The sequence below is a fragment of the Peromyscus maniculatus genome, chromosome 1 (assembly GCF_049852395.1).
Source record: "Peromyscus maniculatus bairdii isolate BWxNUB_F1_BW_parent chromosome 1, HU_Pman_BW_mat_3.1, whole genome shotgun sequence".
NCBI classification, from domain to species: Eukaryota; Metazoa; Chordata; class Mammalia; order Rodentia; family Cricetidae; genus Peromyscus; species Peromyscus maniculatus.
In genome coordinates this window covers 182813460-182840665 of record NC_134852.1, presented here as the reverse complement: position 1 = coordinate 182840665, position 27206 = coordinate 182813460, and the positions used below count along the sequence as shown (strand labels likewise).

General features: G+C 36.9%; 1 protein-coding gene across 5 annotated transcripts in view; it reads left to right on the top strand.

Annotated features, from left to right (window-relative positions):
- Positions 1-27206, top strand: part of Prkg1 (protein kinase cGMP-dependent 1) — a 1181731-nt gene that overhangs the window by 1123384 nt on the left and 31141 nt on the right. For all 5 annotated transcript variants that reach the window (XM_042262603.2, XM_042262599.2, XM_042262606.2 and 2 more), the window contains one exon: positions 6048-6144. In XM_042262603.2, the coding sequence (XP_042118537.1) occupies positions 6048-6144 (97 nt within the window). The remainder of the gene's footprint in view (positions 1-6047; positions 6145-27206) is intronic.

Sequence of the window (27206 nt, the reverse complement as noted above, 5' to 3'; positions counted from 1 at the left end):
CTACCCTTCAGGCTTAAATTTTTAGAGTAAGATTTCTTATGCTTAAGAGTCCTTCTGGGAAATTCTATATAATAATAGGGACTTTCCTATCATTTTTGTTTTGAAAACATAATTCAACAATAAAATAGCTCTCATTACTAACTTAGCCTACAAAATCATTCACTCTGCTTTCAATGAATTTTAAAAATGTTACTTTCATGCCTAATTTCCAAACGTACTCTTGCGATGGCAGTTAAATAAGAGTGGGCTGGTGACTTGATTGTAAAGATAATCCATTTTTTGCTTTACTGAATCTATTTGTTTAACTTCAAACATTTGAGAATCAAGGGTATGTGATATGTAGCTCCTGGTGCCTTATACATACACACAGTTTACACAGCACTTTAAGACAGTGGTTCCCGTGGTTCAAGTTCAAGTTACATCTGTACTGAGTATGCAAATAAGCATCATTGTTCTAATTTCAATGCTGCTTTCTCTATGCACAGCATATTTTTTTTTACATTTGTATTTATTTGACCACACAAACTATTCAACACACCAAGCTCTATTAAGTCAGAAACTACTATTCCATAACATATTTTATATGCAATTATGTCTTCATTTAGTGCATGATCAGTGTTATAGCTTACATTTATTATAGTCTAAAACTGTGTCTTCTATATATAAATCTCATTTCCAAAACATATCACCCCTTCAAAATATATTTCTGCGTAAATGTATTTGTAAATTCCAATGAACTCTTATTATATACAAAGTGAGGACAGATAATTTCTAGATATTTGCCTGAAGGCATTAAGAACTTAGATTCTGACTTGAACTTGTAACCAATTCATGATTATTAGCTTGGATATATGTCTTCAATATCTCTAATGTACCTTAACATTAAAGAAATGAGGACTTGGAAGGTCAAAGTTATGGGCAGAGACAGGACCACAAGTCATAAGCTTTTGTCTGTTAGCTCTTGTATCATTATTGAATCCCAAATAGATATTGTCATCTGATTAAATCCTATATTATTACACACACTGGAAAAAAAATTTAGTCATTAGTTAGAGTCCATCCTTGTTTGCTGAAATACTTTACTTTTATAGATTTCTCCAAGAACTGATAAACTCAGCAGCAATACAAATGTACTTTAAGAGTAGATAAATCCAAGCAAGGCCAAGAAATGTCATTTGTATGTGAATGGGGAGGATTCTGAGACCATGGTTAGGTTTCCTCTGAGGCTCAGATTTCTGAAGTTAATTTGCATGGTAGATAAAGTGAACTAAACAAACAGGGCCATATTCGCTTTGTTCAAATGGTTCTTAATGACTCATCTTACTATGTTTTGGTCATTTCACCTTTACTTTAAAGTATACATAATTTTGTCTGCTTTATCAAATGATGTAGAAATATTTGAGATATTATAACAATCAATGTAGAGATACAGTGGTAAGTTACGTAAGTTTGTTTCTGGATGAATCACTCATCCAGTTGCTAAGACATGGGGAAATATGTTGACTTCTTTAATAATAAGCTGTAAGATACAGCACAATTCTCTTAATTCAAAAAGGTAAGTAATTTGCATAGATGCTCTGTGAGAGCCAGAGAGATAACTGTGATGGTTAGTAAAGAACACCTTATTCTGACTCCTTGGCTTTCTGGAGGCTGTTAATAATGGAAGAACTGGAAATCTAAAGACCATTATCTCTTTCCTAAGAAATATGAGATAAATAAGTGCAGATAAGCAGCTGTGGGAAGAGGAGAGGTAGATGCAGAGGTGAAAGAATTGCAGATGTTCCAGGTTGTATGTCCTGGGCTCACCCCCACACATCGGGTTTTTCAATTTTAGGAACTCCTGTGGCATAGCAGTGGCATTGAAAAGGGAGTAAAATTCAGGACAATTTTGCAACTTTCCAGCAGGTCTTAACGGTCCAACAATTCACAGTTCAACAAATATCCCATAAGGATTTACAACGTTCTATTGTTTCTAATCACTAGAGTCCCACATGACTTTTATCATCAGGAATGTTTGAGAAACAACACACTCCTGCCTGCCTCCCTCAGCACACTTGATGTCTCGTATAGAAATTTTTACTCCTTTTACTTGTCTGTTATAGTTTTGCTTATTCATTTCATATGTCTGCTGGGGACTGAAACCAGAGCCTCACACTTGCTAAGCATATGCTCTACCTCTAAGCTGTCCTCTAACCCCTATTTCTGTTTATTGATCTATTTATAGGTTTATAGGCTTCATATAGTTGTCACTGCGGCATGTATGCCAGTATTCACACTTTTCTGGGAAAACATACCCGTAAGTCTCACCCCATTACTAAGTTAATAATAATAATTTTAAGTGAGCAGCTCACACTAACTTAAGAGCAATTAGAGAATATCTTTTATAGCCCTGTTATAGTATAGGCAACCAAATATTGAGAACTATACCTATTACTGAAATGGATTTAAAAACTTGGCAACTGCTCTCCCATAAACACTGTTCAACAGATGAACACATTACCCTACCTAATTGCTTGTACCCAGGCCTCCCCACAGCAGGTTAACTAAAAATATGGGTTGGACACTTAATTTTTGATGAAAAATGATTATTTAATGGATCAATAATTACTTACTTAGTTTCTTTCCTATTTAAACTTTATGAACTCTAATGAAATTAGAAGATCATTGATGGATTCAAATTGTCTTTAGATAAATCCCCAAGTGAAAGAATGGCTATATCCCTCCTGTTGTGGACAATAAAGAAAGGGAATGAAAAGAAAATCCCAGCTGAGCATCTTTAGAAATCCCTGCATACACCTTGTTCATATTTGAAAGTTATTAATTCACAGGGGAACATGTGAAAAGTCCCTGTGATGAAGATACTACTCTTTAATAAACCTAAATGAGAAGAAAAATTAACTACATCTAAAAGAATAAGCAACTCATAGCATTCCCTGGGTTGGGAAAGAGAAACTGCCTCTGTGTAGTTTGGATTGTTCAATAATTAGCCCCTGACACAAATATAAAGAGAGCAGAAGAGCAAGACTACAAATCTTAATATCTTAAGGCCCATTTAAAATATGTCTCATCAATATTAAGATCATTATCGTCAGGTAACATTTTTTAAATTCACATACTAATACTAGCAAAGTAATTAATAAAGACTAGCAAGGTGTAATTATGATGATATCAATAGTCATGATTAGTGTTGCTAGTGAATGGGAAAGTATATAGGCTAATGGATTTTTATAACTAAAGAAAAATATCTGCTACTTGGGAGAATATTTAATATATCCATCTCATTAGTTGAAATACATTTAGTGACCAATAAGATAGGTAAGCAAGCTTAAGTGCATTATAATCTTTCTACTTTGTATGAGCTATTTATTTGTGTATGTATGTATGTATGCATGTGTGTGCATGTATGTATGCATGTATATATGTTCGTGTGTGTGTGTGTGTGTGTGTGTGTGTGTGTGTCCGTCCTGGGTGGGTATAGACATGTATGTGTGAAGATCAAAGGATAACTTTTAGAAGTTGGTTCTTGGAATTAAACTCAGGTTGTCAGGTTTATTTTGCAAGCACTGTTACCAACTGATCCATCTTGCTGGCTCTAATATTTATTTGTTAACATTTTAGTCTGATAGCCATTATAGAACCATTGTTAATCTGATGATGAAGGACCAAAAATGCAGGAGCCAAAACCCTCTTGCCAAGTTCTACCACCCCTGACTCCTTGGAAAGCATCTTCTCCCTCTGATCCAATTTAATCCTCATTCAGATTCGGGAGCTGCTGTTGGAACCTGTTGGAGCTTTCAGAATGTTTAGACCTATGAGGCTCAGTTCAGATTGTACAGTGGAATCACTAGGATTTTTTCAAAATGCTGACTTTTGGTATCAGTACTAGAAATATCTGTTTGGTTACAGCATGGCTCAGATTATTTTTACAAGAGCTCAGATAGCTTTGATGTTCTACCAAAGCTGAAAATCTCTACTCATTTTGATGTACTTTGAGCCTACTACAAGGTCAAATTGAATGTCAGGGGTAATTCAAGGGTTTAAGTAATAATGTCATAAATTAAACAGGTATAAGACAGTAATGCAACAGTCTGAGTATGCTCTTTTTCCACCTGAGATCTTTGCATTCAGCAAACACATTATTATTCAAAATGTTCTTGTTACAAATGTGTGAGGATTATATTAGTACTGACATGGTATTTTAGTTAAATGTTATATACCAAATCATACTATTTTAGATTAATAAAAACATCAATTATCCAAATCTGGCAGTGTACATATGTAACCCCAGTTCTGGGGAAGCTAAAGCAAGAGGAGCATGGGCTTAAAGCCAGCCTGGTCCACATAAAAAGACCTCATCTCAAAAAGCAGACAAAGCAAAGCAAAAACCCAGAGAGAAGCAGCAAAATAAAATAAAATTAAACAAAAATAAAAACTGGAGCAATGCTGTTAGAGATGTATTTATCTAGACAATCAGGAAATACTTGAACACATATAAACCCTCATGGAGTCTGATCTCAACAGATGTCCATTTTAAGCACCTGTTGGAGTCCACTCTGCCACTGCCTTATTAAATGGGATGGAGTTTAACTTTCCAAAAGCAGGTGGCAGTTGGAATGTTAGAAATGTCCATTTGCTCCTTATGCTCCGTTCTAGCTCACCAGCTCCTGGACCATTCTGGTGACCTTTGGATTGTGTTGTTAATGAGAGAACTCTACAAACACTTTTGGATTCACCAGCTTTGTTTATAAAGGTTCATTCAAAGTAGTTGAATTCACACAATAGGCAAATAAAGAAAGACTAGTGTTTTTCTACTTGTTGTCACCCACTCTCTGTTGTCCGTCAACAAGGGACTTATTGAAAAGGTATAACTGTAATTGTAAATTGAAGAGACTTGAAATCTCGCCTAAGAAGCTGTTTGATGTACTTTGCAGTCTAACTGTTAAAGGTATTTGATGATAATGAGATAACTAAAATTGTCATCGAGAGTAACACAAAAGATGCCATGACTGAATTGAAAATGATCAAAGTTATGTCCATACCATTTCCTCAAGTATATTCTTCATGTCTGTACATAGTACAGGACTAGATTGAGTCCTATTGGCTTGAAGGTCAAGGGTCATACATAGTGATTTCAACACTTCAATTTTAAGACAGCTGAATGTGGTCCTGACCTGGCTTAGTCAGTGGGTTGATCATCTTCATCTTTAAGCCTTCCTGCCCTTTCTAAAAACAGCAGGGCATTGAACCAGGAGCTATTTTAAGTAACACATACTCAGTCTTCTCATTGGGTAGAAGCATATTTTGGCCTCCTGCCTATGTCAGATTGACACGTGTGCCGTTAGACTTGGGCTAGTCCACACTTCTCAACACTCATATAAGAAACTTGCAAACATAAAGACACTGGGATTGCTAGCAGAGCGTCCGTGAGCAGATGTAAAGGCCTTTATTGGGGATGTGAATATGCTCCCGGGATCATCCATTTCAGACATTTGCACCTCAGTCCTCAGCTTTTTGGATCTGTTTTCCTAAAGCCTAGCTGGGATTTCACTCCAGAGACGCCCCCACTCGTCTCTGGATCCTGCCACTCTCGATAAATACTGATAGAAGACACTGCCAAGCTGTGGATAAGGGAAACTAATGAGAAACTGCTTTCTAAAACCTGAACAGCAAAAACAAAACCAAGCAAGCCCAACAAATCCAAAACAAATCCACAAGAGAGCAACTCAAACAGTCCATACTCACAAGAAGACGCGTAGAAAAAACACCAAGATGTGACTGGTTTGCTAGCTGGACTTATCAGTCACTTGACTGGCATGCACTGGATACTCTGTATTTTTTTCTCCTTTGAAAAACAAGTACAAGTCTATGTTATTCTATACAGCTGGGACCAAAAAATTATGAGTGTGAGAAAGCACAGACTCTAAAAGCAAAATGGAGTTGAAGCGGGTAAAGCCCGTATCACAGTCATGCCATTCCAGTACGCTCATCCCGGGTACTCGTGTCTGCACCTCTAAGAAATTTCCATTTTTTCACATCAAAAAATCCAGATATGAAGCCGAAGCTGCCTTCTTCGCCAATCTGAAGCTGTCTGATTTCAACATCATCGACACCCTTGGAGTTGGAGGTTTCGGACGAGTGGAGCTGGTAGGTGAATTTTCTTTGAATGCTCTTCAAAGCTTTTCTTCTTCCTCGTTTTTCCCCCCTAGCCTAAGAACCCCTCTTTTGCCTATAATTATTAACTATTAACTATTGACTATTAACTATCGTTGCTCTAACTCAGCAGATACCTTTGTGCAGGCATGTCAGAGATTGCTTAACAACGTGGGCTAGGATATGCAGTCACTGGACTCAAAACAAACTGCAAATTGTTTCTTAGAAAACTCTTACTATCCAATAAATGCTAAGCACATTAATTTAATGAGGATCCTTAAATCACTTTTGCCCCCGATTGTATGATTTTTTTACTTCCTTCCTTAGTTATGATCAGTGCTTACTAACTTAATTATGATACAATTAAATTAATTAAATGTAAACATAGAAAAAGAAACTGGAATATGTATTATATATACATATCTATACACATAGTTATATAATTTATATATAAATAAATAAAATAAATGTAGTGGTAATAATTCTGTTATTCTATAATTATAAGCACCTATTTAGATTATACTGATAATGGTTTGGATGTTTTGTGTAATTTATTTCACATTAATTACGTTTTATGTTATTTAGTTCACTGGGTAAATAGATACACATTATAGGACATGATGACATTCTTGTTCATTTGTTAAGCATATTGTATGAAGCATATTGTATGACTGTGGTATAAACAACATGAAATCACAACTCTATTTTGCATTTGTTTGAAATGGGAATTTTAAAACTGACTTATTGCAAGAAAAATTAAGAAAGGATCTATGTCCTAGTGACAGAGGTAGCCCCATTCCAGATACAGATTCACTTCTGCCTCTCTGCTGAACATGAGGGAGTCCCTGATAGGAGACGCTAGTACAGTATGTTAGGAACTCCCTCCCCAGCATGTGTGAAGCACAGTCAACAGTTACTGTTGCCACCCGAGGTCAGGAGGAATCCCTTCCATAAAAGTCAAGTGGCGCAGGGCTATTTTTATGTTTGTTTTTATTGCTGTTTGGCTCCCTGGCTTTGACACAGGGAAAGATGTCATTTGCTGGAGTATTAGAAAAGGTCTTAGCACTAAAGTGTGTTCCCCTGAATCCGCATACACTTCCTGTAACATGGGCTGAAGCTATGTAAAAATTACTACTATTTTAGACATGAACAACCAAAATGTGCCTGTGAGGATCTGATTGTTGTTAATTATGGGTATAAAATTCAAGTAAAGGTCCAGAAAACAAACAGGCAGTCAGACAAATCTTCCTGCTTCTCTAAACTTTGCTGACTAATTAACAAAGCCTGTCATAATTGGTTTTTGCTGCTGTGATAAATGCTATGCCCAAAACCAATTTACGGAAGAAAGAGTTTTTTGGGATTAACAAGTCTATAGACCATATAAAGGACAGAATTCCTCTGAGCAGTGATTCTCAATCTGTGGATCACTACCTCTTTGGGTCACATATCATATATTTACATTATAATTCATAACAGTAGTAAAATTACAGTTATGATGTGCCAGTGAAATAATTTTATGTTTGGGGTCACCATAACATGAGAAACTGTCTTAAAGGGTCACAGCATTAGGAAGTCTGAGAACCACTGCCTAGAAGATGATTTGGAGGCTGTTTGATATAGTTAGTTCCTTAAAACCAGGTTTAAAGACTATAGGCAAGGAGGGTGAAGACAGCTCTGTGGTTAGGAGCACACACCTCCCAGAGCCCACACTGACCTCCGCCTCCAGGTGATATTATGATCTATCCTGGCCTCTACAGACAGTGCTCTCCTTTGCACATGTGTGTGCATGCATGCACACACACACACACACACACACACACAAATGAAATTAAAAATACAGTCTTTAATAAAGACTATGGACAATAAAATAACTGTTTTAGTTTACAAAAAACAGCATTATGTCTGTGGATTTCTAGGGAGTGACTTCAAGTTACTTACTTAGTGAAATATAGAGATTGTCTAAGATGTTTGAAATATTGAAACTATAATAGCTTTGAAAACAGTTGTGAGACCACTTCAAGTTGAAAAATACTGTATTGAAAATTGAAAACTTCTATAAAATTCTCAGAAAACTATATAAAAGGCACAAAGAAATAGCCACAAAATTTAGAGATGTTTAATCATATAAAAGGAAATATAGTTTTTAAAGACAAACTATGTATATGTATGTTCAGGGATACGTGTGCATGCTTGTGTATGGACACAATTATACAGATAATTTCCATGTCAGAGGAGATACTATACATACTTGCCTGATTTTTTCCTTTTGGATATTATTGTTTACTGTTTTTCATAGGTACTTTAAAGAAAAACAAATCCTGAGCCAAGAGAGAGAGAGTTCAGCAGTTAAAGGTGTTTGCTGCTCTTCTAGAGGACCTGTAAATGTACATTGAATTTAAAATAAAATTATTTTTAAAAATAACAGAAGAAAACCCAAAGCCTAAAGAATTCATCTAGATTAGAAATGTAGCTAGTTTGCAAAATGTTTATATAATATTTGTGAATCCTTGATAGACAGGCATTAGGGTCGATGAATCTACTGGGATCAGAGACACATGTCCTTAAACTCAGAAGTCATTTTTTGTGATCTTTCACATCCCAAAAATGTATTAGCGAATGTATAAAATATTTAAAATGCATAGATTTTTAACACATGGAAACAAGTTCTGAACATATTAATACAAAGTATGTAACATTTACTACTTGAACCAATTAATTGTTATTTACCAACAATAATTATCAGGCAAAGGATATTAAAAAACAACACTATAGATTGCATGTAGTATCCTAAACATTCCCCAAGTATGAGATCATAAACTCTCCAATGAGATTTGAAGAGTTCAGAAATTTGAAAATTTGAGCTCCATGTCCCACCTCAAAGAGGTAAAAATTTTATAATTGTTACTTCTTGATACATAGATCATGCCTGTGGCATTTTGCATGAGGATACTCCCAACCTGTTAATCTTAACATTTCCCAACTTCTTGTTTGTCAGTTTAGGTAAATTTAGGTGCAAGAATATTTCTGTCAGGCGAATTTCTAAATAACTTACTTTTTTGTGGAGATGAGAACATCATAAGAAACTTAAAGTGTATTCAGTGTCCAGCCTGCTTTCTGTGATCTGCCATTGACCATATTTTTATCTATGTTCTTAACTGATGAGCTTTGTGATGTGTTTGGTATGATGTGTTTACTATATGTCTTCTAGAAAACCAATTCTTTTTGTAATGTCACTCATATGTATATCACATGTCTATACATTCAGTCTTTCAGACTACTCTATAAGGTAATTTAATAATACCTTCATGTATCTTAATGTGCAAGGTGTAATTGAAAAATAATGAAGTTGGTTTTAAAAGTCCTAAGTGGAAATGTGTCCCGTTGCTTTATAGTAACACCCATAATCTCCTTCTATTTTCATCAGAGGCACATGATTCAGAGATTTTCCCACGAATCAGACAAACAAGTTTGTAACCTGGCAACACTAGTTGTTGTTGCACTAAATATTAATTTATTCTGCAATCCTAACATTTCCTGTACCCATAAGCTATCCTTAGCTAAAATATAAAAACAAAATATGAGGGGGACATAAAGCTTTCTTTTCTTGAATTGTATTTTTTCCTACGTCATTTATGGGAGATTTAAAAGTTTAATTAGAAAAATTGCTTCCGGCTTTGGGAACTCACAGTTTGCTTCAAAGAGAGAATAAGATTTAGTCATAAGCAAAGTAGGATCAGCACAGGCTGTGTGGAAGAGGAAGACTGATATCCAGGTAAAGCAGAGTGGATGTAGCACTATAGTAAATACTTATGAAACCAAAGCACAAGAACACAGGCTTCCTCATAAAGTTGCACTCCTTGCTAAAATGATCAACCTTTCATTTGAAGCCTGCTTTATAATCTTCAAATCCATGTCCAGTTTATTTTTTAACTTAAAAAAATATTTTTTTAATATTTTTTAAATTTTTTTATTCATTTTACTACCAACCACCAATCCCCTCTCACCACTCCTCCCACTCCCCACCTCCTCCCCTCCCCCCACCCCTCATCCCCTCCTCCAACAGGGTAAGTTCTCCAATGGGGGGAACAGCTAAGCCTGGCACATTCAGTTGAGGCAGGACCAAGCCCCTCCCCCTGCATCAAGGGTGAGCCATGTCCAGTTTATAACTCTCCCCTTATAGCTGCTCTGAGAGGGGAGCACAAGGTGTAGTTCATATCTCACAGGGAAAAAACGTCAAGATGATGCATTGGAAGCGGCGAAAGTCCACACAGTGAGAACTGTGGCTATTGCCCCAAACGACAGACTTTTTTTTTTTTTTTTTTTTTTTTTTAAACTTAGAAGCTTTTCTGTCATTCTGGCTTCAACAAATGTTTAGATTCTTTCTACTACTACTGTGAAACAAAAGAAGTATATGTGTTCCTGTCTTAGTTTCTTTTCCAGTTGCTGTGATAGATTACCCCGACCAAAGCAATTTAGGGGAGAAAAGATTTATCTGGCTCACAATCCCAAGTCACAGCCCATCATTGCAGGGAAACCAAGGCAGTGGGAACAGGCAGCTTTTCCGCTGTAGCCACAGTCAAAAGCAACCAGCAGAGAGTTAATGCATGCATGCTGTTTTTCAGTTTTCTCCACTATTACTCAGTGCACAAGTTCCTGCCTAAAAATGGTGCCACCCACGGTGGGTAGGTCTTCTCACCTCAATTAATATAATCAAAACAATCCCGGAGGCCAATCTGTTCTAAAGAGTCCCTCATTGAGATTTCTTTCCCAGGTGGCTCTAGATGTGTCAAGTTGACAATTAAAACTATCACAGGTCATTACCTTAAAAATAAATTGTTCTAGGGCCAGTAATATGGGTTAGCAGGAAAAAAATATGAGTGGAAGTCTAAAGCCTGAGTTTGAGTCCCACCTAAATGTAGAAGGAAAGAACTGTCTCCATGAAACTGTCCTCTTACCTCCACAAGCACACCATGGCATGTGTGTGGCCCCACATACACGACATACACACACACACACACACACACACACACACACCACACACAGTACACATGCATACATACACATACACAGAGAGAGATGAGGGAGGGGAGGGAGAGAGAGAGAGAAATATTTTTTCCAGTTTTTTCAAGAACCTGAACTAAAGTTAATATAGAACGGCTGTGATGATTGTGATGATGATGATCTCTGCTATGTATATTGTTTTGGCAGGCTTTCAGATTGCCCTTTTCTCTAAATATTTTGCCATTCATGTTTTGGTGGCAAAAAAAAAAATGGCTGTAGAGGAAAGATAATCAGATAACGTAACATAATAAAAATCTGGAGTTAGATGTTGGGAATTCCTGTTACCAGCTGCGTATGCTTAGTCATTTACTTAACTCTCCTGAGCCTCAGTTTCCTTTTCTATTAAATTAAGATAATAATAGAATGTGTCCTTCATAAAGTTATAACAATTAAAAGAATTACAGTCACCACAATAGCATAATATATTACCTTTGGTATTTTGCATTGTGTATTTGATATTATGTGTTTCAATGTTGTTATTTTTCCTGTAATAAGTGTCACTTATTACACTCATAGTAGCCATCTTCATTTATCATTCCAGCTGTGTTAATATAGAGAATTACAACAGAATGATTTTTCTTTTCTTCTCCCCATTGCTAAGCTACATTTCTTCTCTCAGAGGAAAACCCTGAGATCTTCAAGTGACCTTCAGTGATAGACACAATTAACTTCCCCTGAACCACTAAAGCTTTTTATTTTCTGATCTACCATGAGAAATGACAGGGAGCAGTTCCTAATCTTCCCTGTGCCGACCTGTGGGCACCTGGAGTAACTTCCTCTTCTTTATCCGTTTCTCTTCTAAACTGCAAAGCCAAACTCTCAGTAAAGAATGGTTTTCAGTGCAGAGCCCTGGATCCCAGCCATTTGCTTCCTACCCTTTTTTGACTAGAATATTCTAAATGGGCAGATGAGAACCAGACTCTTGCCACAGGGTGCGCTTGGGGTACCTCTCATTGTTTTTGGAAATCCTAAAGTTAGATTCCCTGAGTGGCAATAACCATCTTACTCCCAGAGCCACACGTGTGTAGCAGAGTTCCTGTGTTCTCCAAAATGGCACCCAGGACACCAGCTCGGCATTTTTGCAACTTCCTTGGTATGCACCTCACAGGCAAGCAGCCATGGGGGGCCATGTAAAGCAACTGGTAACAAAATAGACTGAGATGATTAAGCAATAAATGAAGTGATAAGCCCGGTGCAGAGCCACCAAGGTTTTGTTTCATCACTCTGAAAGAAGAGGAGCTTAGCTCCAAAGGGACACCCCTAAGAAGATAAAAACATTTAAGAGCTCCTGTTGCCAGCCCACACAGCAAGGAAATGGACTAGCCATGGAATTGTCAGGTAGCCTACAAGTTTACCTTATTTTGACACAGCCTTTGTTGGGCTGTACTCTCCCTTGCATAATATTCACTGTGGAATTTTCTCTTTGCTTTCTGTCTAAAAAAAATTATAAAAGATAATTGTGGTTCGTAGTGTTGATTCCTAAGGGGGAGAAAGGCATTTAGCGAAATGATCAAAGTTTACTCCAAAAGACACTAACGGAGCATAACTGAGAGGCTGTTATGGGACAGAACAAAGATACTGTCGACTCGTTTCTTTTTCTTTCATTCTACTACATCACTTTATTGTAATAAATTCACAAATGAGCCGGGTGGTGGTGGCACATGCCTTTAATCCCAGCACTGGGGAGGCAGAGGCAGGCGGATCTTTGTGAGTTCGAGGCCAGCCTGGTCTACAGAGCGAGCTCCAAGAAAGGCACAAAGCCACACAGAGAAACTTTGTCTTGTAAAACCAAAAAAAAAAAAAAAAAAGTCACAAATGAAAGCATCCCATAGCTAGACTAAGGACTAAGGTAGCCACTCAACAAATATGTGGCCAGTTCCAACCTGTACACATTGCAGTGAACTTTTCTATATAGTTAGAAAGGCCAGTCTGAAGCTATGGATCTTCATTTGCGGTTTTATACTTTTACTGTCATTTGTGTTTTTCTGGTTTATCCACTACAAAAAAGAAAAATTCCATGATAGAGATGAAACTAGAACTACTTCTGAGGTACCACTTCACCCCAGTCAAAATGAGTAGCAAATATTGGGAAGGATGTGGGGGTGAGGGAGGAACCCTCCTCCACTGCCAGTTAGAGTGAAACAAATATAGCCATCAAACAACTAAAAATAGAACTACCATGTGGCCCAGCTACTCACTCCTGGGCAAATGCCCAGAGAACTCCACATCCCACTCTAACGATATTCACACATTCATATTTAATTGCTGCTCTATTTTACAGTACCTCAAAAATGGAACCAACATGCCCATCGACTGATGAATAGATAATGCAAATGATTTGTACATACAAAATGGAATATTATTCAGATGTAGAGAAAATTAAATCATGAAATGTGTAGGAAAATGGATAGACAGAATGTATACTATTCAGTGAGGTCACCCAAACCCAGAAAGATAAAATTCATATATTTTCTCATATGTCGATCCCAGTTTGAAATGTGTACATGTTCATATGTAAACTGCTATTAAGTGTGGGTGCAGTTTAACATTTAGAAAGGAGGCCAAGAAGGGCTAATATTAGTTGATGCAGATGGACAGACTGTTGGCAAAAGGACATATGACTCATGAAAGAAGACACTGGTATCAACAAAATTAGTTTCTCTGCAGAAATTATGGGCAGTAAAATCTAGCTGTATTTTGACGAAGGAGTTAATTCATCTCGTTCATATAGACTGTCTATTCAATTGTGCATCAACAGCTGTGATATAACCCAGACTACATGAAGGAGAGCAAATAGAACTAATATCATACACACCTTTTGAATTTATAGGAATCTTATATATATATATGCATTGAAGTATATATTCTTCATGAAAATTATTTAAAATTATTATCTTAAAATAGCAACTATTTTTCCCTCCAAACTTAGATGTGATCCTAGGAAATGCAGTCTAAATATAGAAAGCACTGGATACATTTCCCTGTGGCTTAAAGCAGTTCATCTCAAAGTTAACCTTTAGATCATATGCACTTTTTTGTTTCCCACATCAAAAATTTACTTTTTTTCCTAGTGAATGTATGGGCTTAACACATTCAACATTAGTTAATTTCCCCCCCCCCACCAAAAATACCCAAACAGTCTATATTTAATATATCAATATCAGACACGATTCTAGTGGTTGAAGAATTTTTTGCCTCCTGAATGGATAAGAGTAACTAGTTTGTGGTCAGCCTGGGTAAATGAGACCTTTTCTGAGAACAATTAAAAGGCTAACAGCATGTAAATTCAAGCATGGCTCTACAATTCTGTCCCTTACACAGTGACTAACAGATTGTTTAGGTGGCGTTGCTACTAGAAACAAGCATCACTTCTCTTCTGACTCAATTCACTTCATGCCCAGATGTAGTACTCATCCATGAAAGTTTTACTTAAATACGTTCAGAAGAGGATCCTATCCATAAGCAGGAAAATGGTCCCTCTGTGTATGTTGATAAAGCAGTAACTAGCCACAGCCTTTAGCTAAAAGGGAAATAGATTTTTATGATAAGGTTTACTTCAACATAATGAATAGGTTTAATCTTACTTTCTAGAAAAGTATGAAACTTACAATGCTGTATGAATTTAGGTGGATTTATCAATCATACATAATTTACATAGACATTTAATTTGTTGTCAATTTATAATATCTTCTTCACATTAGCACCCCCCATAGGCAATAACAAATATAGCTTATTGATCTGAAGACTGCATAAAGTCAGGAGCTTTTGTGAGCCAAATGACTGTTCTTTTTTAAAATTTGTATTGGCATATAACCATTGTACATAGTACTGGGTTTCACAAAGACAGTTTCTTTTGAAGGTAGCCTATACTTTGGCAATATTCATACTCCTTCCCTCCTTCTGTTTAGGACCCCTCCCCTTTCCCCCAGCCTTTCTTTTCCCATCTTTCTTCTGATTTTACAACATATACACTCACACTAACATGTGATTTTATGTATATTTAAAGAATTTGAAAGCCCACAATAGCAAAAGCATGTGTTATTTGTCTTTCTCTGTCTTTTTATTTCACTTGACGTTATTTCCAGTTATATTCATTTTACAGAAGATGGCATAATTTTATTCTTCTTTATGGCTTAGTAAGCTCCATTGGATATATGCATGGATTTTCTTTTTTGCATTCACCTGTTGACAGATTCTAAAGGCTGATTCCATAATTTGGTCACTATTAATAGTACTACAGTAATGGATGCATAGTTGTCTCCATGTTCTCTTAACTTAGAGACCTTAGGATGCATGAACAGAAGTGGTATAGCTGTGTTATATGAAAGTACTGCTTTTAGTTTGCTGTGGAACCTCCCTTATGGTTTCCATGGTGGTTGCATTCTCACTAACAGAATTTGATGTTTTGAAAAGTTCTTACCTATGCCTATATAAAAAAAGTTCTTACCTATACCTATGCCTATATATAAAGTATTTTCCTTTATCAGTATTAGAGTTTGGGGGATTACAGTAAGGGCCTTAATCCATTTTTAATTGATTTTAATGTGTGGTAAGAGTAAGTGGTCTGGCTTCATTCCCCAGAAGATGGCTATCCTGTGTTCCCAGCACCATTTGGAGGCTACCTCTTCTCCAAAGTGTATTTCTGGCTAGAGTTGTACTGTTTTACTTCTGGGCACTCTTCTATTCTGTTGATCTTTTATCTGCTTTTAATACCAGTACCATGCTGGTTTTGTTACTATAGCTCTGTAGTATCACTTAAGTCAGGTAAGACAATACATCCAGGGTTGTTTTTGCCTGGGATTGTTTTGGCTATCTATGATATTCTCTGCTTCCAAATTAATTTTAGGATTGTGTTTTCCAGTTTTGTGAAGAATGTCATTGGAGTTTTTACTGCAATTTCATTAAATCTGCAGATCACTGTTAAAAAATTTGACCATTTTTAACATATTAACTGTGTTGATCGACAAACATAAGTGGTCTTTCCATCTAGTATCTGCCTCTATGTTTTTAGAGTTTTATTTAGTTAATAGAATTACATCACTGTCCCTCTTCCCTTTCCTTCCTCCAGCACCTCCCAAGTACCTTCCCTCCAATCCCTCCCATCACCACTCACTCTCAAATTGATAGCCTCTTTTTCTTTTATTATTGTTACGTATATACATATCTATATGTGTGTATGTATTCACAAATACATACATACAATGTACTAAATACATGTTGTTTATATGTATATGGCTTCAGAGCTGAGCGTTTTGTAGTGTGTAACCAATAATGGAGGCACTCCCTGCGAGTTGCCTATAGTTCTTTGTCTAGGAGTTCAATGCCATGAAATTTTCTCCCTTCCACCTTAGCACGCCCATTGATATTGCCATTGCTCCAGCCCCACTTATTCACTATTTCTAGGAGCGACTTTCACAGCTGACTTCCTGGTATTTTGGCTCTTATAATCATTATAGCCCTATCTTCAGCAACGTTTCCCAAGCCATAGATTCAGGAACTGTGATGTAGACCTGTCTCTTGGGACTTGGCTACCCAATATCCATTAATTCTTCCTTGGTTAAGTTTTCTCTGGCCTATCTTTTTGAAAGCCCTGTGAATGGAATTATTTATCTGGTGTCTTTCTCAACATGTTTGTTGATACATAGGAAGGCTGCTGACTGGTGCACTAGTTCTGTATCTGCCTCTTTCCAGAAAGTGTTCATCGTTCTAGTGGGTCATTAGGGTCTCCTGTACAGGATTGTGTTATCTGTAATAAGGACAATTTGACTTCTTTTCCTATGTATATCTCACTTACATTTTCCATACTTATTGCTCTATTTAAGTCTTCAATAATTGAACTGAGTGAGAGAAAGTAGACATTCTTGTCTTGTTCCTGATTTTAGTGAAATGCTATTACAGGGGTTTTATGCACTGCCTTCATTGTGTTAAGATATGTTCTTTCACCAGGCCGTCGTGGCACACGCCTTGAATCCCAGCACTCGGGAGGCAGAGCCAGGCAGATCTCTGTGAGTTCGAGGCCAGCCTGGTCTACAGAGCAAGATCCAGGACAGGCACCAAAACTACACAGAGAAAACTTGTGTCAAAAAACAAAACAAAACAAAAGATATGTTCTTTCTATTCAATATTTAACTCAAGATTTTTATTATAAAAGAACGTTCGCTTTTATCAAAGGTCTTTTCTGCATCTATTGTGATGATCACATGGTTTCTGTGTTTGAGACTATTAATGTGTTGTTTTACATTTTTGGGTTTACAATGTTGAACCATCCTTGTAAGCTAATGTAACACTTTTGGTTCTGGTGAGTGATCTTTTGATGTAAAGTTGAATTCAGTCCATAAGAATTTTGCTTCCATGTTTGACATGACAATTGCTCTATAATAAATATTCTCTCTGTCTCTGTCTCTCTCTCCTTCCTTCTCTCCATTCTCTCCCCAACCTCCTCTCTCTTTTTTCTCTCACCCCTCTTCCTGTCCTCTCCAAATATGCCTCTCTTTTTTCCCATCTTTCTCCCTTTCCCTCCCCCCCTCTCTGTTTCTCTCTTGGTGGCCTCTTACCTGGTTTTGATAAGGGTATAATAGTGACTTTAAAAAATGAGTTTTACAGTGTTCCTCCCTGTATGTTTTATATAGTAGTCTGTGCAGCACTGATGTCAGATTTTCTTAAGGTCTGGTGGAATTCAGTCATGAATCCATTTGGGTCTTTTTGTTTGTTTGTTTTTTGAAGTGGGGATACTCTTTATTATGGCTTCATTCTTACTGCTTGCTATAAATCTGTTTAATTTGTTCATGCCCTCATGGTTTATTTTACAGAGGTCTTCATGCTTATTAGAACATGATTTTCAAAGTATTCTCTAATAACACTCCATCTATAATTTCATTAATTTGGTTCTTCTCTCTTTCTTTGGTTTAGTTTGGATAAGGGTTTGTAAGTCTTGTTTTACCTTTGCAAAGAATGAGCTCTTTGTGTCATTAGTTCTTTATATTGTTCTTAGTGTTTCCATTTAATTAATTTCTGCCGTGGTCATCATTCTTTCTTTCTGTCTCCTGATTTGGGGGTACCATGAAGGTGAACCATGAAATCCCTTGAGACGACTTGATTTTTTTAAGATAGGCCTTTATAACTGTAACTTCCCTCACAGCAGTTACATGTTCTGTTTTCAATTTCATTCACTTAGAAGAATGTTTTAGTTCTCCTGCTGATTTACTTCAATGAATCATTCATTCAATAGTGTGTTATACAGCGCTGTAAGTTTGTGTGCAGCTAGCTCTGTAGTTTCTCTTTGTGTGGATTTCCAGTTGTTTCCACTGCTACCAGATGTTTTTCAGTCTTTTATTTGTTATGATGGCGCATTTTTCTTTCCGTGTATCTGATGTTTCTCTCTGTGGCCTTCAATATTCTTTCTTAGTTCTGTATAGTTTAACAGTAATATGACATGAGAAGATTTTTTTGGTGGGGGTCTTGTCTATTTGGTATTATAAATCCCTCCCACATCTCTTTCGCTAGACTTAGAGAATTTCCTGCTGTGATGTTATTGAATATGTTTTCTAGTTCTTTAGCTTGTACTTCTTCTATAAACATAATTTATAAATATAAATAAATAATGTCATGTAGATGTCTCCTGTCCCATTCATACTTTCTTATTAATGTATCTCTGTCATTTTCTGGATGTTATAATTTGTCCTCATTATATTCAAACTTGTATATTTTCTTCCACTCCATTCCACTGATGAGGCATTCCATAGAGTTATTTGACTTATTTAACTTTTCATTTTCAATATTTCAATTTAAAATAATTCTTTTTATTGAATTCCAGTTTCATACTCTATATTGACTTCCTTTGTTTCATTGAACATTATGCGTTCTATTTGGATTCATTTAGGAATTTGAGTCCTACTTATTTTATTGAACTTATGAGTGTTGACTTGAATTATTTTAGTTTCTTCTAATTTCCTACCCAAAAAAAAATGTAATTACTGTGGTATCAACAATTTTGAAAGAATCATTCTACATTGATTTTTCCCATTTCTTCTATTTCTGCATTAGGACTTGTCTACCAAGATTTATGTCATTGCTTGATTTTTTAATCACCTGTATCATTTCCATGGAAGTATTTTTCAGTGTTCTAGTAAGACTTTCTTATAGGTCCTATTGCTTAGTAGGATTGGGTTTTCATTTGTCTGCAAGACTGTGACTAGAACTCAGTTGTTACGCTCAGTGGGCTCAGGGAATGAGGCTTGGTTCTCAGTACCAGTCCAAGAATAAAATACTCTCTGCGGAAGCAGCCACAATCTATGGATAGGCCTACCATGACAATATAATAATAAACTATTTTTAAAACAACACCTTCAAATCCAGTAGTCTTGGGGAAGATAAAGGAGCAAGGATGGTATGGTATGATGTGTTACTAATGGTAGAACAGGAATAAAATAAATACAGAAAAGTCAGAAATTAGTACTGGTGTGATGGAGAAAATACAGAGGGGGGCAGCAAATAGAAGGGGAAATAATAAGAGGCATGAAGATAGCTCAGGCTAAGGGAGAACGGAAAGGAAGAAGCAAAGAAGTGAAATTGGACAACTTAAAACAGCAGCAGGGGGTCCTAAACTCCAGCCTGGAGAGGTCTGTTAAAAAGGAAGACAGGGAAAGAGGAGGACAAAGCAGCTCTAGTGCATTGGCATTAGCGGTGAATAAGGCAAGTATAAATGTGAAGAAAAGAAATATCTGTGTGGGCGCGCAGAGCTTGTTGGAAGTTCCTGCCCTGGTCCTAGTGCCAGCTGCATCTCTACGGTCCCTGAGGGGGCACATGGTGGATGCCTTGGAGCAGCATGTCACAGTGCAGAGCACCTGTGCAAAGCCTGTGTCCACTTGGTCCACTCCAGCCGTCATTCAGACTTCCACATACCTGAGCTCTGTAGGGTTCTCACTCAAAGTTGTCCCCCCACCCTCCATCCAAGGTATTCTACCAGCCAAATAGCAGAGTATAGTTCTGTGACGACTGAGTGGGCAGCACAGGAGGAACTTCACCTCTAGACTCACCACTGACCCAGCAGGGCTCTCTAACAGGGATCTTTCAGATCCTGTTGATTGTTGAGAAGAGAGGGTTTTCCTTACACCTCCTCTTTCTCTGTGATTTGTCATGAACAGCTTTTGTGCTCACCATTTTCTCTCCTCTTGTCTTCCTCCTCTTCTTCCTCTCTCTCTCCTCCCCACTCTTCCTCCTCCCCTCCCTCCCTCCACCCCCTGTCTTTCCCCTTCTCCCCTTTCTCCCTTTAGCTCTCTTTTCCCCTCCCCTCTCCCTCACTCTCTTTCAAAGTCTGTTACTGAAAGTATAGTCCCGATTTTCTGAGACTCGTCTTAAGCAAGCATTCTGGCCCTCAGAAACTGTGTTTTCTCTCCCTGGATAAGCACCCCAGCTGGAAGTAATGCCTTTGGAATAGACCCTGGACCCTGTCTCCTTTTAATCTCTGTAAAGTTTCCTATTTACTTTGCTATGATTATTTCTCCACTATCACCCACCTCTCATAATACCTGCGATCCAACTATGCCAGTGTATTCCCTGGAGATTTAACAGTCAGTGCACGGGTGTCATCTGCCACTTAGATAGCTTTATGTTTAATTCTTAACTTCTGCCAGCTGCCTTGTAAATTCATTTTGAAAGTGAAGAGATCATTTCTGTATGAAAAGATTTCAAAGAAGTTAAAGCGATGTCCTACAACTTTAAATTTGACATGCACATGCACAAAGCAGTTCATAGATTAAGCCAATACCAGTTAATACTTGTTGAATTGACTCAACTACACTTGAGTTCATTCATATTTATATAAAATCATGTAAATACTTAATGAAACATGAAAGCAGCAGGAAGAGATTTTTCTATTTTTTTTAAATGTCCAAAAGAGTAAATATGAAGCATTACATTAAAAAAAAAAAAAACAAGATCTGATTGGGGTCAGATCGATGGCTGAAAGCCGATTTAATTATAAGTTTTATAGTATATAATGATTAAAACTGCAAAAATGCACAGGCCTTGTGTTTCTGAAGTATGACTAGAATGCAAACCCTTTGCACACGTAAGGAAGATAGTTGGATTTTACAATATAAGATTTTCTCTTTTCCATTTCAACTCATTTTCAACATTCAAAGACAGCAAGTGAAAGAAGCTGAACTGTCAGTACTTGATGCTCAGCTCCACCTAGATGAGGTCCTAGGTTGTAAGTATGCTTCGAGTATAAGAATGAGTTGAACAATGTGAGAAATGGTTAAGAATTTGGTTTAAAACTGTGTAGAGAAGTTGTTGAAACTGACACACCTAGCATTTCTTTGTATTTGTGAGGTTATCTATAGAAATCAAAGTCTTTGGTAAGGAAGAGAAAACTTTATTGTTTGATGAGGGAAAATAAGTCACTCAAAAGCAGTGAAAGTTGCTTTTAGCACATTTATTATAGAATATAAATGTTATATTTAATGAATGATAATTTATATTTTGCATATTTTAGCAAACAGCCTTACCTAAACATTATATTGACACAAAGAAAGTAATTGTGACGAAAAGAATATTGTCATTTTAATTGGATATAACTTCTTAAGGACAGTCAGCATTTAAATACATTGAGATGGAAATAGAGAGTTTATAATGATCACTAATTGGGTTAATAGAATTAGCAGAAATGGTGAAGAAATCAGTGTTAATTTATATAATGGAAGCTTTCTGGGTGCTTCAGTCACGTGATTTTTTTTCATGGCTGTAGCAAATATGCCCTATCTGGGCATGAGGACATGGTGTTGCCAAGTCCAAACTGATTCAAATCATTGTCATAAAGTTTTTTCCCTTCCCTATGAAAGTAAAACTTATTTAAATTTGCACACATTTTGCGAATGCTTACTATTTTTTTCATTCATGATAGAACTTTGGAAATGGACTTAAATGTAAATCATAATACTAAAATATATTTACAGATAGCCATTTTCATAACATGCCCATATATGTTAGAAATTCTGTTAGTAGTGACAAGTTTTATGCAGCACTTTTGAAATGTTGAGTGATTTTTTTTCCTTGTATTTATCCTTCTCTCATACAGTACATCTCAACCACAGTCTCCCCTCCCTCCACTCTTCCCAGTCCCCTACCACACCTCCCCTCTGCCCCAGATCCACTGTTCCTCCATTTCCCTTCATAAAAAGAGCAGACCTCCCAGGGATATCAACAGAGCACAGCATAACAAGATGCAATAAGATGAGGCACAAACCCTCATATTGAGGCTGGCATATTTTATCTGATTCATTCTTACAGCCTCTGCAAGTTTGCCTTTATTCCCATTTCATAGTGCAGAATAGAGACTATAAGAGGTCATGTGGAATTGCAGGGAAATGTGCTTTTTATATTCATATAATATTTTAAAAATTGATGGGGTAGATCTGGGAAGAATTGGGAGGGAGGGATGGGAATAAGATCAACAAGATCAAAATGCCTTGTGTGAAATTATCTTCAAAAAATGAATAAAATTATTACATTAGAATAAGTAAAAAAAAATTAAAAGTGCTGACAACGAACTACTATTTGACTAGATCATGTATAAGAAATTTCACAATTATATATATTCTACCTAAACTGACTCATAATCCCTTTTCTAAGTTACAAATATATATATATATATATACTTTTGGGTTTCTCTGTGTAGCTTTGGAGCTGTCCTGGAACTCACTCTGTAGACCACGCTGGCCTCAAATTCACAGAGATCCTCCTGCCTCTGCCTCCTAAGTGCTGGGATTAAAGGTGTGTGCCCCCACTGCCCCGGCTAATGTCTTGATATATTATTGAAGGTAAAAGGATAGGCACCTAGGGCAGTGCCTTCCTATCACATAATTCTCTAAAATATAAGCTGAATGTATAGCTGTATCATAATCAAATCAAATAGAAATTATAGGTATAAAATTTTACTAATTTTTCCCTTTTTAAAATTCTTAAACAGCACTATTAAGGTACAATGTGGATACCTCAACTTTTCCTACTGTGCTCATTTAATTCAAAGAACATATCTGTTTTTCAAAAAGCGCCCCACGCCCCGCTTTCCATCCCCAGCTCTAGTCAGCCATGCATCTACACTACCTTAAGTCTTAACTTTCCTGGTACACAGTTGCTTACACTACAACTCTGCATTACACTCAATGCTCTTGTTCTCTACATATGTGATTATAAATCTTATTGAATGACATAAATTCCAGGTTGTTTAACGTACAGTAATTCCTTCCCTCTTTCATTTAGGATGTTTCTAATATCCCTGAATGCCACTGTGGCCATGTTCGGAACTCACCTACAGCATGATGCTTACAGTGTTTCTTGAGTAGGTGCTCTGTGGCCAGTGTCTGATTGGCCTGGGAAGTGTTTACCGGGGGATATTGGACAATGGTGGTGAAAAAACCTGATGTTTGTATATTTATGGTCTGACAGTTTGTTTACTGGTATTCCCAGTTGTTGATGGTTTCTTAAAGCATTTAGATCACGTCCATGCTTCTGTCTTGAGGACTAACTGGGAATGGTGTGGAGTGAAACACTGTAGCAGTTGGCATATTTAATCTGCTGGGAGGGCCTGGTTTGCTCTCAGTATAGGTATTTGGGCTTGCTTTTCTTATTATTGTAGAAAAAGTTTATTACTATAAATTCATTAAGTCATCTCAATTTGTAATAAATGTGATCTACTTAAATCAGAATATTGCAAAAAAAATGTTCCTAGTTTATTTATAAATACACTTCCCGATTAAAGAAAGCCAATTTAAAAAAAAAAACTTCTATGTTCTACCATAAACTACATGTTACTTTTCTAAAATTTTGTGCTATTTTCTTAAAGAAAAAAATTTTTTTTTCATTCCCGTGTTGCAGCTGTTACACTTAAGATGCCTGTGCCTAGACAGCCCTGTTTTAGTTTCTAGAAAGTTTTCATAAAATTCTTTGTCCTTTGGAAATTATTAAGTTATGACTGAATGTAGTTGAAACTAAGTCCTTTTTATTTGTAACTGAGTCAATACACACGCTGTGTGCTCACCGTCACCCCTTCCAATGACCTGCTCCTGTTCCCTTAAATTATACTGCTCTTACTTCAGACATCAAAGCCTTTTTCTCTGTCTGAAGTCATTCATTGCCACAATTCTTAGCTATTGCTTGTATAAAGTGGATTAGCTGTCCATATTTTCTTCAGGACTTAAACTTCCCAGGAACTTAAAGACTAGTCACTGTGGTTTAAGCATCAATGATCTTCAAGTTCTTTCTCAACTTCTTTACTTGTTGACTTTTACTTCTTTACTAGTAGCATTGAGGCGGACTGGGGCAAGAATAGGAACAGCCACAAGTAACATTCAGTTTGTGGTATTATCAAGGCCACACACCCAGAGACACAGCTCTCTGCTGCCACCTCAGAGACTGAGGCATTCCGTTATCTCTCAGGGTTCTGACCCAGTGATGTAGGACTAAATAATTGGCTTCAGCACAGAAAAGGATTCAAGGACTATCAAGTTATGAAGCACAGGGATTTAGCAAAGACATTTCAATCTGGATGCTAAGTGTGCCGGTTAAGAGCAAGGCTAATGGTCAGGGAAAGAACAAAGCATACCCAAGTGCGAGGATGGGCTTCTCAAAGGAGGTTTCTTCCCCATTGTCTCTCTAATGGCCACACATAGGATACTGGTGGGTTTTGTAGCTGTCATCTTCAAAGGGTTACTAAGAAACCTAAGTCAGATCTCATAGCAGTTCCTATACACTGGATAGGATTACAGCTGATCTTGCATCATAAGGGTTTCAGGAGAAATTAAGATTTTTTTTTTTTTAGTGTAAACAAAGGTTTAGGCTTGTTTGAGACTCCCAGAAAATGTCCAAGGAAAGAAATGAAGCCCTACTCAAGATCGTATACATTTAGGACTTAAGCTTGGCTTGTTGCTCTTTCAACATAAATGTTATTTCTATGTTGATAACTTTTACAGCAGACATTGTGCATTGTGTTGAAATTCTTGTTTCTCAGCTGGTGGGAGGCTGTGGTCAGATTCCAGGGTGAGGCATACCTCTCCTTCCACATGTGCTCAAGGTTTCCCTTGCCCTTCTATCCTGCTTCAGTGTGGCACTCAGTCTGTAGGAGAACATGTGCTGAATGCTTGGACCAAAAGAACCCATTAAACCAAGGTATACATAAAGACAGGACAGTTAATAGTCACCAAATGGTAACTCTATTCCAGGCAGTCTTATATTATTTCCAAGGTTACCCTTTGTGAATTGCACCTATTACAGAGATGAGAAAAGAACAGAAAGAATTTGAAGATCTACCAGATCAGAGTCCAAAACACAGTTGAGATTCAAGCAGAGGTGGTAAAATATCAGACTAGCCACCCTCAGCCAGTGCATAACTCCTCTCTCTGTCCAGGTTAGGCTAGTCACAAACCCGTGAACAGGCTTGGCCAACTGGGGCAGAGAGGAGGCTTAGGCAGAAGGAAGGACATATATAAATACATATTCCTTTCTTCATTTTGCCCACTTCTGTCTGAATGTAACACTGATTCTTTCTTGTAGTGAATTTGGTACTAGATAATAAAAATCATTACCATCATCAACATCAGCATCAGCATTTCAATTTTTCCACAAGTGTACTCAATATAACTAATCAGGCACAGAGGAAATGAAGGCAAAATTCTAACTTTGATTTAAAACTTTTGTGTACTAAATATAACCCATATCAAACATACTGCCTGAGGCTTACCAAATAGAAATTGCTAAACCTCATTTTGTAAGTTCAGACTGAAAAAATGAAATTATAGCAAATCCTTAAAGCAATGAATAGCATGCAATTGTTCAAAACTTGCATAGATTTACAGGGTACATGGTTGTACAATAATTATTTCTTACTGTATTTGTGGAATTCTAATAGGACCAAGATTACATTGAGTATATCATTCAATAATATCAAATAGCTATTATAATTAAAAAGGATCTTAAATTAGCTGGAAACTGAACCTGAGGAATGACAAATGTTAGGCAAGCATACTACCACTGAGGTATATTCCCAGCTCTTAGAAAATTTGTAGATAATTTCCACCACTAAGGTTTAATTTCTATTCCTCATAAAAGTAAAATACATGAATTCTGTAAATATTAAGCAACTCAAAAGTAAGAAAGTATTACTAAAATTATACATAGAGGAAAAATTATTATGAACATGTTAGTGACCTTCAGATTGTCCTTTCATAAATCTGTTTTAGATATAGGTATTAGGCATATGCTCATGTGCAGATATATCATGGACTCATAAAATATATACTGCCCTATAACTAATACTGTTTATCCATATATTTTAATTATTATTCTAGCATAAATTTTAGAGCTGCATTACATAGACATTGTATAATTTATTTTTCCCAAGTTCTTACTGACAGACATTGAGACTGTTTCTGATTTTTCCAATAGGAACAATGTTGACTTAAAGATCCATGAATGATCTTTGGAACATTGTAGGTTTGTCAGCGGGGTTCTGATGAACACATTAGTTGGGTTCATCATTGTTCAGGGAATTAACCTGAGCAGGAGACTCTCTGTGTTGAGTTAGCTCACTCTGGTAGTTATTGGGAACTCTGACTTCCAAGGTTAAGACACCAGAATTCAGGGTTGAACAGATAGCTCAGCAGTTGAGGCGCACATAGCACATATCGCTCTTGTAGAGGACCTGAGTTCCAGTTCCTACCACTCACGTTAGTTGTGGCTTACAACCACCTGTAACTTCAGCTCCAAGGTATCAGACACCTTTGTCCTCTGCGTGGCTTCCATGGTCACCCACACTCACACGCACAGGCCCAAACACACACATATAATTAAAAATAAAAGGTCTTTAAAGAAAAGATGCTGAAATTCAATACACCTCTCATGAAGTTGAACTCTCCATTTCCACTGACCACTTCCTACCCACTTTGGCTTCTTGTATGACTCAAGCAATCAGGTGTCCCAAACCCTAGATAACACACTAA